We start from the raw sequence: 14,295 nt of genomic DNA, 5'->3' as shown, positions 1-14,295 counted from the left end.
TGGGGGTTTAGACAGGGCCGGGCGGGTGGGTTAGGTAGGGGAAGGGAGGGGAAGGTGAGGGGAGGGCAAAGGAAAGTTCCCTTCTAGGCCGCTCCGATTTCGGAGCGGCCTAGGAGGGAACGGGGGTAGGCTGCGCGGCTCGGCGCGCGCAGGCTATACGAAATCGATAGCCTTGCGCGCGCCGATCCAGGATTTTAGCCGATACGCGCGACTACGCGCGTATCTACTAAAATCCAGCGTACTTTTGTTTGCGCCTGGAGCGCAAACAAAAGTAGGCTATTCGCGCTCGTCTGAAAATCTACCCCTATATACGTTTTCTAATATTTGTTTATCAAGCAAAATATATTTTCTTATATTTTGCAATGTACAATGTTTTTTGTTTGCAGGATATGATTATTGATAACATTTCCATCCAGCTCACACAAAACACTAAGAAGAAACGTGATTTCTGCTGGTCTTCATTTTTCTGTTGGTACCTATAGTGTTCAGATTTGCTGTGTCTTTGGTTCCATGGACTTATTTGTTTGGTTCAGTGTGCCAGTTATCTGTGGTGGTCTTCTGGTCATAACTTGTTTTTGTTTTATTTCAATTCCTAATAATTATTAAATATTTGTGACCACAGATTTTTTTTAATGTGTTTTAGGTGAAAAGCAGGCAGCAACGCACATAAATCTTGACCAGGAATACGATTGTGAATCTTCACAACAATGGAAGGAACTGGAGGAGAAAGTTGTGACTATAGTTAATAAAGGAGTAATACCATTAAATTTTCAACCAACACAGTATTGTTTGAGCAGCTATTCTGACAACTCCAGATTTCCATTTGCTGTAGTAAAAGGTAATTAATTGCTTATTCTTATAATTTAAACCAAGAGAAATTACCGTATTTTCACTCCATAAGACTCACTTTTTTTTTTTCTCCAAAAGTGGGGGGAAAATGTATGTGCATCTTATGGAGCGAATGTAGTGTCAGACCAGGTGGGAGGCGGGCGCGAGCACGGCATACTGTGATTGACAAGTCAGTATGGCATGCCACGCTGTGCACCCGTCCCCCGCTCAAAAATGGAGCCGTTTTTTTTTTTTATTTTAATGCCCGAACCGGACTAACCGCTGAGGGGATAGGTGGGGGGAAGTGGGGTTCAGAATATTTTTTTTTTCTTATTTTTCCTCCTCTAAACCCTAGGTGCGTCTTATGGTCAGGTGTATCTTATAGTGCAAAAAATACGGTAGTTAAACTAAATTTAGTTAGTCCAATTAAGAAAAATATAGTAAAAATGCTATGGCCACCCACTTATTAGCAGCCATTACCGCTTCCCAGCCAGAATGTACAGTTACAGATAAAGCAGTTAACAGAAATTTGTAAATTGTTAGTCAAACAGCAATGAAAATGAAACTGCAGATATTCATGATAAAATAAAATATAAAAATGTTGAAAAACATCAGCAGAAAAGCATAATTAACTAGTGTAGTAATGGGTAAGGGGAGACTTAGGCTAAAGCATGAATGGTTAGCTTGAACTTAATGACATACGTAGGATGTCTGGAAGCTACTGTGGGCTGGACTATTCAATTTGCAATGGATGAGGAGCACCACCTCTATCAAGAGAGCCTTCTGAGCAACCACTCTTGCTCCCTTTCCATGGTGAAGAGGTAGGAATTGCTAACAAATGATAAATGTAGTTATAACAGATATCCTCTCTGTTTTGAAATTGCAGAAAAAAGGTTTGTAACACCTCTAATAATAATGAAACTGTTTAATTTATGGAAACAAATGATTATTTTCAAGAAATTACATGTTCTTCCCTCTCCTTCCCTTCCTTTTAACAGAACCCATAACAGTAGAGATAGCCTTTAAAAATCCATTAAAAGTTTCACTTTTGTTGACGGATTTGTCGCTGCTCTGGAAATTTCAGCCTAGAGACTTCAGTACAAATCACAGCGGAGAAACAGTAAGCAATGAAAAGGATATGTTTCCAAAGGTGAGCTACCATGACTGAAGAACATATTTTTATAATTCAAATAAGCTAATATAAATGTTTGTTTAAATGTTAATTTTCCTAGCGTGTAGCAGATGGACTCAGGACCAGTGGGTATAGTGTGCTCCTGATAGCAGTTGGAGATGAGTCAGATTTCAATCTGACGTCAGCACTACATATACCAGTGCAGGAAGCTCTGCTCTTCAGTATTTCTCCGTCTCCTTAGCAGTTCAGGACTATACACACACGCTTGCACAGCGTTAGAAAATCCAAACCAAAGAAGAAAGGATCCCTCCCTCAGTCGAGAATTCCTGAGGTTATTTCCAAGATCCCTCAGAGGTAAGCCCCTCTGTCCGGTAGCCGGTTCCTGGTGTGGACTTAGCCCCCCAGGAACGGGAGTGGCTGAGAGGTAGCTGGTGCAATACAGAGTGCGGCAGTGAAGGTACTTTTTCCTCTCCCCCCGCAGCTGGAGACTGGGAAATGCCAAGACAAGGTAAGGTAGAAAACTTTCTTAAGTCTCCAGTTTCCGAGGCTCGGATAGTTGCACAGATCGCCAGCCAGCGTCTGTCCTATCGGGTTGATCAGCTCCGTATGGGCTAGACCCCGATCTGGTATGAGGGTCCTCACATATGGAGACCCTCCAGGGGGGGGGGGGGGGTCGCCATCTTGCCCGTGTGGTTGTCAGTGCCATTCCCCCCCCCCCCCCCCCCCGATTGCCGTGCACACAGCGGCGAGCCGGGCATATAACCTACTTGTGCGCATAGCGGTGCGCGCCCAGCGAAGCGCACTAGGGTGGTATGCCCAATGGCGCCGGGCGCACAGCGGCGCACACATCTCCGTAAGTGCACATAACGGCCTGCACGCATATCTTCACAGTTTGCACACACATCTTTGATGCCCCTGGAGCACATATCTAAGCCGCCTGGTGCGTGCATATAAATGCACAGACCAGTCTTGAACGATCCTACGCATCCAAACCATGGGACCACTGACCAAAAAAGCCAAGGCACATGTCCTCTGCTCAGCCTGCTGCCTAAGAGCTGCGCAACACGAGGAGGATTCTGCTCTGTGCCTACAGTGCAAGGTGGCCCTGGGGGAACAAGGTCAAGGCCCCCCCCCCCGGCCAGTAGAGGAATCCAGCTCCACCAACAATAGTACCCGGACCTCTCTATCCCCGGCTCGGTCCCTTCTCAGTTGAGCCCCTCAGGGAACGCCGCTGGCTTCAATATGGACCCAGGAACCTTTTCCTGGGTAGAATTCTTCAAATGGCTGCAAATCTTTGTCTAGGCACAATCTGTGCCATCGGTGACACAGCCACAGCCTCCACCAGAAGACCAAAACCTTCCAGGCCCCTCTCGGCCTCCCCAAGACGTGCCCCCTCCGGGCAAAAGCCTCCTCTTAGGGGACACGGACACCTCTGAGGAAGAACCAGACTCCCTGGAGGAAGGAGAAATCCCAAGAAAACAAAGAGGTAGGCGATCTATGATAGCCGTCAGGTAAACACAAAAGAATAGATGCCTGGATCTTTTCCAATACTTTATTGATACAGAGACGTATCCATAAAAATGCCCGACTCAGGCCGAGTTTCGCAGCTCTACAGCCGCTGCCTCAGGGGCTAAAAACAAATCATACAATAATCATTCATACATAATAAATACACTTACTTCATAAAAAATCAATAATTATAACATCATTAAGATCTCACAGATATTAAAATTTTTTTTATAAAAGAATAAAAACCCTTTTTAAACATCAATAAGATCTAAAATAAGCGAATCAAAAATTTCAAAATTAAAAAAGGTGACAACATTGATTAATTGAACTAATGAAGTAAAAAACAGACCTCCCTCCAGGAATGGAACCATACCGTATCATGATGCATTTCTTCTCCAGAGACTAATTACCAGACCTCGTGTCTCTGAGCCTGATGAAGGAACTGGCCATCCCAGGCACAAGCGCCACAGCGGAACCAAAGACGAACCCTCTTCTGATCGGGCTCCGTCAGGCCTCACACCATTTCCCGTTGCTACAAGCCGTACAACAACTGATCGACCTGGAATGGAATGCTCCGGAGGCCAGTTTCAAAGGAGGAAGGGCCCTAGAAGCCCTATACCCACTGGATCCCTAAGCCAAAGAACTCCTCGCATTTCCCAAAGTGGACACCCCATGGTCTGCGCTGTCACAAAGTGCACTACCATTCCAGTAGAAGGAGGAGCAGCACTCAAGGATGCCCAGGACAGACGTCAGGAATCCATCCTTAAACAATCATTTGATGCAGCAGCTATGTCACTGCAGAACGCTGCCTGCTGTGCCGTGGTGACATGTGCCTGCTTATCACTCGCCAGGAATGCTACCATGCCCGTCGAAACATTAGAACCAGCGATATCCTTCCTCATAGATGCGACATCTGACCTGGTGCACACCTCAGTCAGGGGTGTCTCATCCATTGTGGTAGCCAGAAGGCAACTCTGGCTCTGAAGCTGGTCAGCCAACGCGACCTCCAAGACAAAACTCACGAGAATGCCCTTTAAAGGAGCTCTATTGCTCGGAAGTGAACTGGAGAAGTTAGCCGACAAATGGGGCGAATCCCCAGTACCTCGGCTACCGTAGAACAAGAACAAAAGAAGTCATCATCCCTCTCCCTGAACATCTAAGGGCAGAGGATCACAGCGCTTTAGACCGTACAAGAATACATACCAAGCACCTCGCCCTGCAGGCAGGGGCCAGTCCTTTTGGAACAAACACAACATGAGGGGAGCCGGCTCAGGTCCAGGCCCCAGCCGCACCCCACAATATATTTATATATGTATTTATATTTTAATGCTTTTATATACAGACATTCATGACATTGGTCATATATCTGTTTACAGTAAAACAGTGTCGTAACAATTGACAATAACAACTAGAAGGAGCAAAATGTTACAATCAAACAGGGGAGTGGAACTTGGGAGTTGGAAAGACAGAGGGAACAGATTTACTTAGAATTAAAATACAACTATAGAGGTGGGGAGCTTGGGGAGGCTTTAAAATTGTTACCGGGCTGTTGCAGGGGTTCGGGGAACGTCTGTTTGAATTGAAATAGTGCTGTTGCGGTGATTAAGGGAAAGCCTGTTTGAACAACCAAGTCTTGAGTTTTTTTTTTAAAGTCCTTAAGCAAGGTTCCTGTCTTAGATCCGGGGGAATGGAGTTCCAGATCGTGGGGCCTGCTGTTGAGAAGGCTCGTTCTTTTGTGGTTGACAGATGATTGGTTTTGTTGGGAGGAGCGTGTAGGGATCCCTTATAGGCCTCCCTAATAGGTCTGGCGGAGTTGTGAAGTTCGAGTGGAAATTGTAAGTCGAGGGGAACCTGGTGATGAATAGTTTTATGAATGATAGTGAGGGATTTGTGCAGGATTCTGAAAGTTATCGGGAGCCAATGTAGATCTCTGAGGATGGGCGTAATGTGATCTCTCCTTTTGGTGTTTGTTAGGATTCTAGCGGCTGCATTTTGTAACATCTGTAGGGGTTTAGTAGAGGATGTTGGTAGACCTAAAAGAATAGCATTGCAGTAGTCTACCTTAGCGAACAAAATGGCCTGCAAGATGGATCGGAAGTCGTGGAAGTGCAGTAGAGGCTTGAGTCTTTTCAGCACCTGTAGTTTGTAGAAGCAATTTTTTGTTGTGTTATTGATGAACTTCTTTAAATTCAGATGGTGATCGATTGTTACTCCCAGATCTCTTACTTGTGTGATTGGGGAGTTAGTGTGGGACTGCTGATGGGTATCACAGTTTTCTGGAGAAATAAGGAGTTCCGTCTTGTTAATATTGAGGACCAGGTTAAGGCTGGTGAGAAGGAGGTTTATCGCTTGTAGATAGATATCCCATTCCTTGAGTGATTTCGAAAGCAATTCGGTTATAGGGATCACAATTTGGACAATGTCTGTATATATGTAAAATTTCAATTTTAGATTTGTGAGTAATTGGCAGAGGGGGGAGGAGGTAGATATTGAAGAGGGTGGGTGATAGAGGAGAGCCCTGGGGGACTCCACTTGATGAGTTGATACGTGGGGATTCTTTGTTATTGACTTTAACTTTATAACCTCTGTTGCTTAAAAAGGAGTCGAACCATCTGAGTGCTGTTCGTGTTATCCCTATATCAGTAAGCCTATTCAGTAAGAAGGAATGGTTAACTGTGTCAAACACTGTGGAAATATCTAGAAGCGCTAGTAAGAAGGATTGGCCTTTGTCTAGGCCCATGCTGAGATGGTCTGTAAGGGATATGAGAAGGGTTTCTGTGCTTCTGGATTTGCGGAAACTGTATTGAGTAGAATGTAGAATTTTATGTTCTTCGAGAAATTCTGATAGCTGATTGTTGACCACTTTTTCCATGACCTTGGCAATGAAGGGCAGGTTGGAGATGGGGCGGAAATTGTTGGGATCTCTTGGGTCTAGGTTAGATTTCTTGAGTATGGGTTTCAGAGTGGCTAGTTTTAGAGCCTCTGGGTAGATCCTTTGTGAGAGCGAACAGTTAATCACATTGTCCAAGTATTCAATGAGAATCAACAGAATCTCATTGTTGATTCAATGAGAATCAAGAGACCCATCCACAGGAAGAAGCCATAGGGAGTAGGCTTGCCCTATTCTACTGAAGATGGGTCAAGATAACGTCTGACAAGTGGGTCCTAACCATCATTCGAGAGGGATACTATCTGGACTTCCACAGCATTCCTCCAGACAAATTTGTGAAATCCCCTTGCCACTCCCTCTCCAAGAGGACGGCAGTGGAAACCACACTGGCAAAATTGCTCTTCCTAGAGGCTATAAAAAACACCAACAAAATACTGGGCACTATTCCATCTATTTTATCATCTCTAAGAAAGAGGGAACATTCCGGCCCATCCTGGACCTCAAGTCTGTCAACTGCTACCTGAGGGTACCACACTTCCGCATGGAAACCCTACGTTTGGTCATATAAGGGCAGTACAGCCAGGAGAATTTCTGACCTTCTGGATCTGTCAGAAGCCTATCTACACATCCCGGTTCATCACGACTACCAGCGCTTTCTATTCTTCGCAATCATGGAATACCACTACCAGTTCCGAGCGTTACCCTTCGGACTAGCCACTGCCCCTCGGACGTTAACCAAAATCATGATGATAGTGGCAGCGACACTGAGGAATCCTAGTACACCTATACCTGGACGATTGGCTGACCAGAGCAAAATCTCCAGAAGAAAGTCATCAGGCGACCTCCAGAGTCAAGAACCTACTGCAAAATCTTGGGTGGGTCTTCAACACACCCAAGAGCTGTCTGCAGCCCTCCCAATCTCTAGAATACCTGAGAGTCTGGTTCGACACCCAACAGGACAAGATCATCCTTCCCATTACAGGGAGAAGGAAATTGATGGACCAGTTGAGAAAACTGTTGGACGGCGTTCGCCCCACGGTATGAGACTACCTCCAAGTCCTCTGATTCATGACATCAACTCTAGAAGTTGAACCATGGGCAAGGGCCGACATGCGACCACTTCAACGTTCCCTACTGTCACGATGGAACCCGATGTCCCAGGACTACATCATCCGCCTCCAGTTGCCGGCGGAGGTACGGACCCAGCTCCTATGGTGGCTACAAGAAGACCATCTGAGCAAGGGAGTAAGACTATCCCCACCGACCTGGGTCTTGCTCACCATGGATGCGAGCTTACAAGGGTGGGGAGCCCACTGTCAGGAACTGACAGCACAGGGGCAATGGGACAAGGAAGAGTCGGGATGGAACATCAACTGACTGGAAGCCCGGGCAATCAGACTAGCCTGCCTATGATTCAGTCACAGACTCAGAGGAGAAACTGTCAGAGTATTGTCGGACAACACCACAATAGTAGCCTACATCAACCACCAGGGAGGAACCAGAAGCCAACAGGTGTCCCTGGAAATAGACCTCCTAATGACGTGGGCGGAAGCAAACCTGCAAGGGATCTTGGCCGCCCACAATGTGACTATGGATTACTTCAGCAGAGAAAGTCTAGACCCAGGGGAATGGAGGCTATCAATGGAGACTGCCTTCCAGTTGATAATAGACCATTGGGGAGCCCCAACCATGGATCGTCTGGCAACCCGGTCCAACGCCCAAGTTCCCAACTTCTTCAGTCGCAGACGAGACCCTCAATCCCAGGGGATCGACGCCCTCGTCCAAACCTGGCCACAGGAAGACCTGCTGTATGCCTTTCCTCCATGGCCATTACTGGGCGGGATCATCCGCAAGATAGAACACCACAGGGGGCTAGTACTTCTTGTGGTCCCGGACTGGTCAAGAAGGCCGTGATATGCAGACATGCAAAGACTTCTTACGGGGAACCCCCTGTGTCTACCTCCACACAGGGACCTGTTCCAGCAAGGACCGATCCTCCACGAAGACCCAACTCGATTCTTTCTTATAGTCTGGCCATTGAGAGGACTTGCCTGAAGAAGAGCGGATACTCGAGGGCAGAAATTGACACCTTGCTCCTAGCATGCAAGTTTTCCACATCTTTAACTTATATACAAATATGGAGAATATTCGAAGCCTAGTGTGAAGACCGCGACATACTTCTGCAGACAGTCAAAATTCCCATGATCCTGGAATTCCTGCAGGACAGCCTGAACAAGAGGTTGTGTTTCAACTCCATCAAGATTCAACTGGCCGCGCTGGCCTGCTTCAGTGCCAAAGTGGACGGCATCAGTCTATCTTCCCATCCAGATGTCTCCCGCTTCCTGAGAGGGGTCAAGCAAATTCGACCACCACTAAAGTGGCCGGTATCCCTATGGAATCTCAATCCAGTACTTGACTTCCTAGCAGGAGCTTCCTTCAGAACTACACGCGGTCTGTCCCTAATGCTCCTGACCTTGAAGACTGCATTCCTAGTGGCAATATTTTCAGCCTGTAGCATCTCCGAACTTCAAGCTCTATCCTGCTGGGAACCGTTCTTCAGATTCACACGGATCCACACAGCTACGCACTGTCCCCTCCTTTCCAAAGGTGGTTTCTCATTTCCATCTAAACCAAACCAACTTGCTGCCATCTCCAGACGAGCATAAGGGCTCGGAAGACTCACGCCGCCTACACCATCTTAACATCGGCAGACTCCTAGTCCGCTACCTGGAAAGATCGGAATCCATACAGAAGACGGACCACCTGTTCGTCCTTCGCAGTGGGAAGAAACAAGGGGAAGCAGCCTCGCAGGCAACCATAGCCCGCTGGATCAAAGAAGTATTCTTTGATCCAGCGGGCTATGGTTGCCCACTGGATCAAAGCGGGCAACCATAGCCCGCTTTGATCATAGGAAAAACCACAATGACACAAAGATCTCGCAACTACACAGCCCTTATCCCTATTATGATTTCTCCTCTTACACAACTACTAGGTCTAACACTATTTTCCCTTATGCTATTCAATGCTCAATCTCTCACCAAAAAATCCCTGATTCTCAATGACTATCTCTTAGACTCCAACCCAGACATATGTACCATAACAGAAACCTGGCTCAAACCAACAGACATTGCAATAATAAATCAACTCCCCACCGATCTCTACGACTTCTTCTCCCTCCCTCGTCTCAAAAAAAGGGGAGGGGGCATCCTTTTGGCAGCCAAAAAAGAGTTGAAATTCACCCAACTTCCAGTCAAATCAGATTCTAAACTTGAAGTAGGATTTTTCAAAACAGCCGAACTCCAAGTCCTACTCGTCTACGCCCCTCCGGGTCTTCTGGACTCAGATGCCTCCCCTTTTGTAGAAATCATAACAACACACTTGAATTTAGAATCCCCGGCTATTATTTTAGGAGATTTCAACATACATGTGGACAACCCTACACTTACCACCAATTGCGAGGCTCTACTCACGGCCCTCTCAGCTATGGGTTTTAATCAGATCGTCAACAAGCCCACCCATAAAGCTGGCCATACCCTGGACCTCATCTTCGTGAACGCAGGAATCAAATACACTTCCCCTCCTTCTTGCACTCCGGTCCCGTGGTCAGATCATTCCCTAATCACCGCCACTTTCTCTCTTACACAATTCAGAAAAAATCCTCCGTCGAAATCCTCATTTCTCTACAGAAGATCCTGTTCTTCTAACGACCTCAACAACCTGCTCACCTCAGTTTCCTCACCTTAACCTCTCCGACCCTAACTCAGCCATCCTATCCTGGAACATCATCACCGAGGCAGTAGCAAACAAACTATGTCCTCTTTCAGCAAAAAAACTAAACACACACTCAACAAAAAGACAACCATGGTTCTCAAACAACCTCCATAAGCTTAAACAGAACCTTAGACACAAAGAAAACAAATGGCGCAAGGCCCCAGCACCTTAGCCGCCTACAAACTAGCTTTACATCACTACAAGAACTCCACCCTAAAATCAAAAAGGGATTATTATGCGAGCAAAATACATGACCTTGTATTTGATGCAAAAGCTCTTTTCGCTTACGTATCCAACCTGACTCACATCAACACTCCAGATATTCCCATAGACCTAGCTCAATCCAAAGCCGAGGAATTAGCTACTTTCTTCCAAGATAAAATATCTAACCTGCTAAAGCGACTGACCCCCAGTAACAATCCTCTCACTGCTGCTCTACAGATACTAAAGAAAGGAACCTCCTTTGACTCATTCGAACCCATCACAGCCTCTGATATCCTTCGGTTACTTAAGAAAATGAAACCTTCCTCCCACCCCTCCGACCAAATACCTACAAAGCTCCTCCTTCTTATACCGGAAACAATCTCCAAAACCCTGGCAGATATCATCAACTGCTCATTATCCCAGGGAATTTCCCCAGAAGAACTTAAACTAGCTTCTCTAAAACCACTCTTAAAGAAACCCAATCTAGACCCTAAAGACCCCAACAACTTTCGCCCGATTTCAAACCTTCCTTTTATCGCCAAGATAATGGAAAAGCTGGTCAACACTCAACTCTCCAATTACATTGAAGACCACAAAATACTTTACCCCTCACAATATGGATTCCGTAAAGCATTAAGCACGGAAACTCTACTCATATCCCTGACAGACAACATCATCATGGGACTAGACAAAGGCTAATCCTTCCTACTTATTCTTCTAGACCTTTCAGCCGCGTTTGATACCGTCAACCACTCCACCCTCCTCAACCAACTGTCGAACATAGGAATTTCAGGAACTGCTCTATCATGGTTCAACTCATTCCTCAGCAACAGAGGCTATAAGGTAAAAGTCCATAACAAGGAATCTTCCCGCCATTTCTCATCTTTAGGAGTTCCTCAGGGTTCCTCCCTCTCACCTACACTCTTTAATATTTACCTTCTTCCACTTTAACTACTAAACCGCTTGAAACTAATTCACTTCCTATACGCAGACGACGTGCAGATCCTGATCCCTATCAATGAAACCATCGCCAAAACTCTTGAATTCTGGGAACTCTGTCTTAAAGAAATCAATTTCCTCCTCTCGAGTTTAAGCTTGATATTAAATACAGCTAAGACGGAACTTCTTATCTCTCCAGAAAATAGTAACCCATCTCTGAGTCTTCCAACCAACCCACCTACCACCCAAACAAGGGACTTAGGAATAATTATCGACAACCATCTCAACTTAAAATCCTTCATCAAACAAACTACTAAAGATGGATTCTATAAACTCCAGGTACTTAAAAGAATCAAACTGCACCTTCACGTGCGAGACTTCAGAACTGTCCTTCAAGCAGTTATCTTTTCTAAGATAGACTATTGCAACTCTATCTTACTAAGTCTCCCTTCCGCTTCCATCAAACCCCTTCAGATGCTCCAGAACACAGCTGCGTGAATTCTGACCAACACCAGGAGAAAAGATCACATTTTCCCCACTCTCAAGAACCTGCACTGGTTGCCTATACACTTTAGAATTATCCACAAATCCATCACTATTATCCACAAGGCTATACATCATCAAGCAACGCTCGATTTACAAATACCACTCAGACAACACACATCCACTAGACCCATCAGAGAAGCCTACAGAGGATCACTCCGCGTTCCCCAAACCAAAACCACTCACTACCTAACTTTCAGAGACCGAGCCTTTTGCACAGCCGGTCCTTCATTATGGAATTCTATCCCTCCGGATCTGAGACAAGAACCATGCCTACCGACTTTTAGAAAAAGGCTTAAGACTTGGCTATTTAAACAAGCCTTCCCAGATCCGAACTAAATGATAGCAATTTTATAAGAGATAGCAAACTATACAAGAGACTTCACATTATAATGTAAATAATGTAATCCTTACTGTTCGGCGCTCTTATTCTAATTTCTCTTCCCAGTTTAAGACCCTTGTTGTAATGTAACTTTTGATCTCCTTGCACTTGTTTATGTTTCGTTTCTTGTTCTCACCCCTTGTTGTATGTAAACCGGCATGATGTGGTTTCTAATCATGAATGCCGGTATAGAGAAACGCTAAATAAATAAATAAATATAAGTAATCAAGGCGGCCTTCGTAGAGGTAGGCAAGCCTCCACCTCTATAAGTCAAGGCCCATTCTACTAGAGCCCAGGCAGTGTCCTGGGCAGAAACCAAGATGCTGTCACCTGCCGAGATCTGTCGGGCGGCGACGTGGTCCTCCATTCACACCTTCTCGATGTTCTACCGCCTGGATGTTCAGGCCAGGGAGGAGACAGCATTCGCAAGGGCAGTACTAAGTGGGCTACAGGCAGCCTCCCCCCCCCCCCCCCCGGTTCAGGAGTAGCTTTTGTACATCCCATTGGTTCTGAGTCCATCTGCTACACACTAGGAAATAAAGAAATTAATTACCTGATAATTTTGTTTTCCTTAGTGTAGACAGATGGACTCCGTATCCCGCCCACGGCTGCCTCAAAATATGGAAACCTCGGGTGACAGTCCCCGAGAGCAAGCCAAACACTGGTAAGCCAGACTTACCCCCAGTTAAGACACCCATAGGGTACCGGGTGTCGGCGTTTCTCGGTTGATGACACTGGCGGTCTCCAGCTACAATTCACGTCAACTAATTCAGGTTAATCGAGTTATTCAAGTTAACCAAGTTAATCAAGTTATCCAAACACATACTTATCCATTATTGCTTTTCGAGGAGAATACTGAAGAGCAGAGCTTCCTGCACGGGTATATGTAGTGCTGGTGTCAAATTGAAATCTGACTCCATCTCCAACTGCTATCCATCTGTCTACACTAAGGAAAATGAAATTATCAGGTAAGTAATTTTTCTATTAATTTCATGAAAACAGATACAAAAGCACAAAGCCATTTTACATGGAAAGGATCAGGTGCATTGGTTTACACTGCCCAATGCCTATATCTTATGTATCATATCTCATTTTAACAAAACTTTCTCAACTTCATACATTTTTAATGCAAGCTTTTCTCAACATGCAATAAACAGGTTTATAGGAACAAATTAAAATATGAAGGCAGCCCATTCTTGTGCCTAAATTAAATTTTGTTTTGGCCTTTGAAGTTTCTTCGTACTCAATCGCAATTGACCTCTACTGGGGCAATTGTGAGCTTTTATTAGCAGCTATACAGGAGTTTGCCTCATTTTTAGCTCCCCTCCTTCTCCCTTCCTTCCATTAGTCTAACTCAGTCATTGCAGTAGTAGAATGTGAGCAGTATTCTGAGAACCAGTACACATGGACCTCAAGTCTGGCCTTCAGAGGCCACTGTAGTGTAATATCTGGTAATCCCTCCACAGCTTCTAGCTAGCCTGAGGAACAGAAACTGCCCTTAGAAATCTAATGCCTATGCTCCCACATGCTAGCATACAGCATGTGGGAGCATGCTGTATGAACCATCAGGTTGAGCTCTTAAATCTTTTTTTTTTTTTTTTTTTTTTTTTTTTATACGTAATTGTGAAACATCAAGATTGAACATTCTTCTGACAGGAGTTTTGCTCAACTGTATTACAAATTAGAACCTCTATTAATTAGTAATTTGCAGTTGCTTCTTGGAAATATTGATTTGAGAAAGCAATGAAAAAATTGCATTGTTTTCCTCCCAAAGTTTGATGGTTACAGGAACAATATATTCAGGTCAAATATATGGCACGTAAAAGAAACGTTTAAGTTTAAGTTTTGCTTTAAGTTGGCAAGATTGAAATTCTCTGTGTATAGAAGTACACAGTGCTGATCCACCTGCTTGTGTTCTACCTGTAACTGAATACCCATGCTGTCAATCTGTGGCTTACTGTGCTGTGGGAGGGCAATGAGTTCACGGCATTGTTCAGCCCCACGGCCTTCTGCAATATGTCCACATTGTCCGCCTCTTCCTAGCTGTCCACTGCAGGTGATATGTGCCCACAAAGTTACCTGTCTGAAGTACGGTTC

At 45.2% G+C, this 14,295-nt stretch overlaps 1 protein-coding gene across 4 annotated transcripts in view; it reads left to right on the top strand.

The window, feature by feature from the left end:
* TRAPPC8 (trafficking protein particle complex 8) overlaps nt 1–14,295 on the top strand; it is a 431,358-nt gene that overhangs the window by 208,361 nt on the left and 208,702 nt on the right. For all 4 annotated transcript variants that reach the window (XM_029591182.1, XM_029591181.1, XM_029591183.1 and 1 more), the window contains 2 exons: nt 644–838; nt 1,827–1,978. In XM_029591182.1, coding sequence (XP_029447042.1) covers nt 644–838; nt 1,827–1,978 — 347 coding nt within the window. The remainder of the gene's footprint in view (nt 1–643; nt 839–1,826; nt 1,979–14,295) is intronic.

Source organism: Rhinatrema bivittatum, chromosome 2, assembly GCF_901001135.1.
Source record: "Rhinatrema bivittatum chromosome 2, aRhiBiv1.1, whole genome shotgun sequence".
Taxonomy (NCBI): domain Eukaryota; kingdom Metazoa; phylum Chordata; class Amphibia; order Gymnophiona; family Rhinatrematidae; genus Rhinatrema; species Rhinatrema bivittatum.
This window is presented reverse-complemented; position numbering and strand designations above follow the sequence as displayed.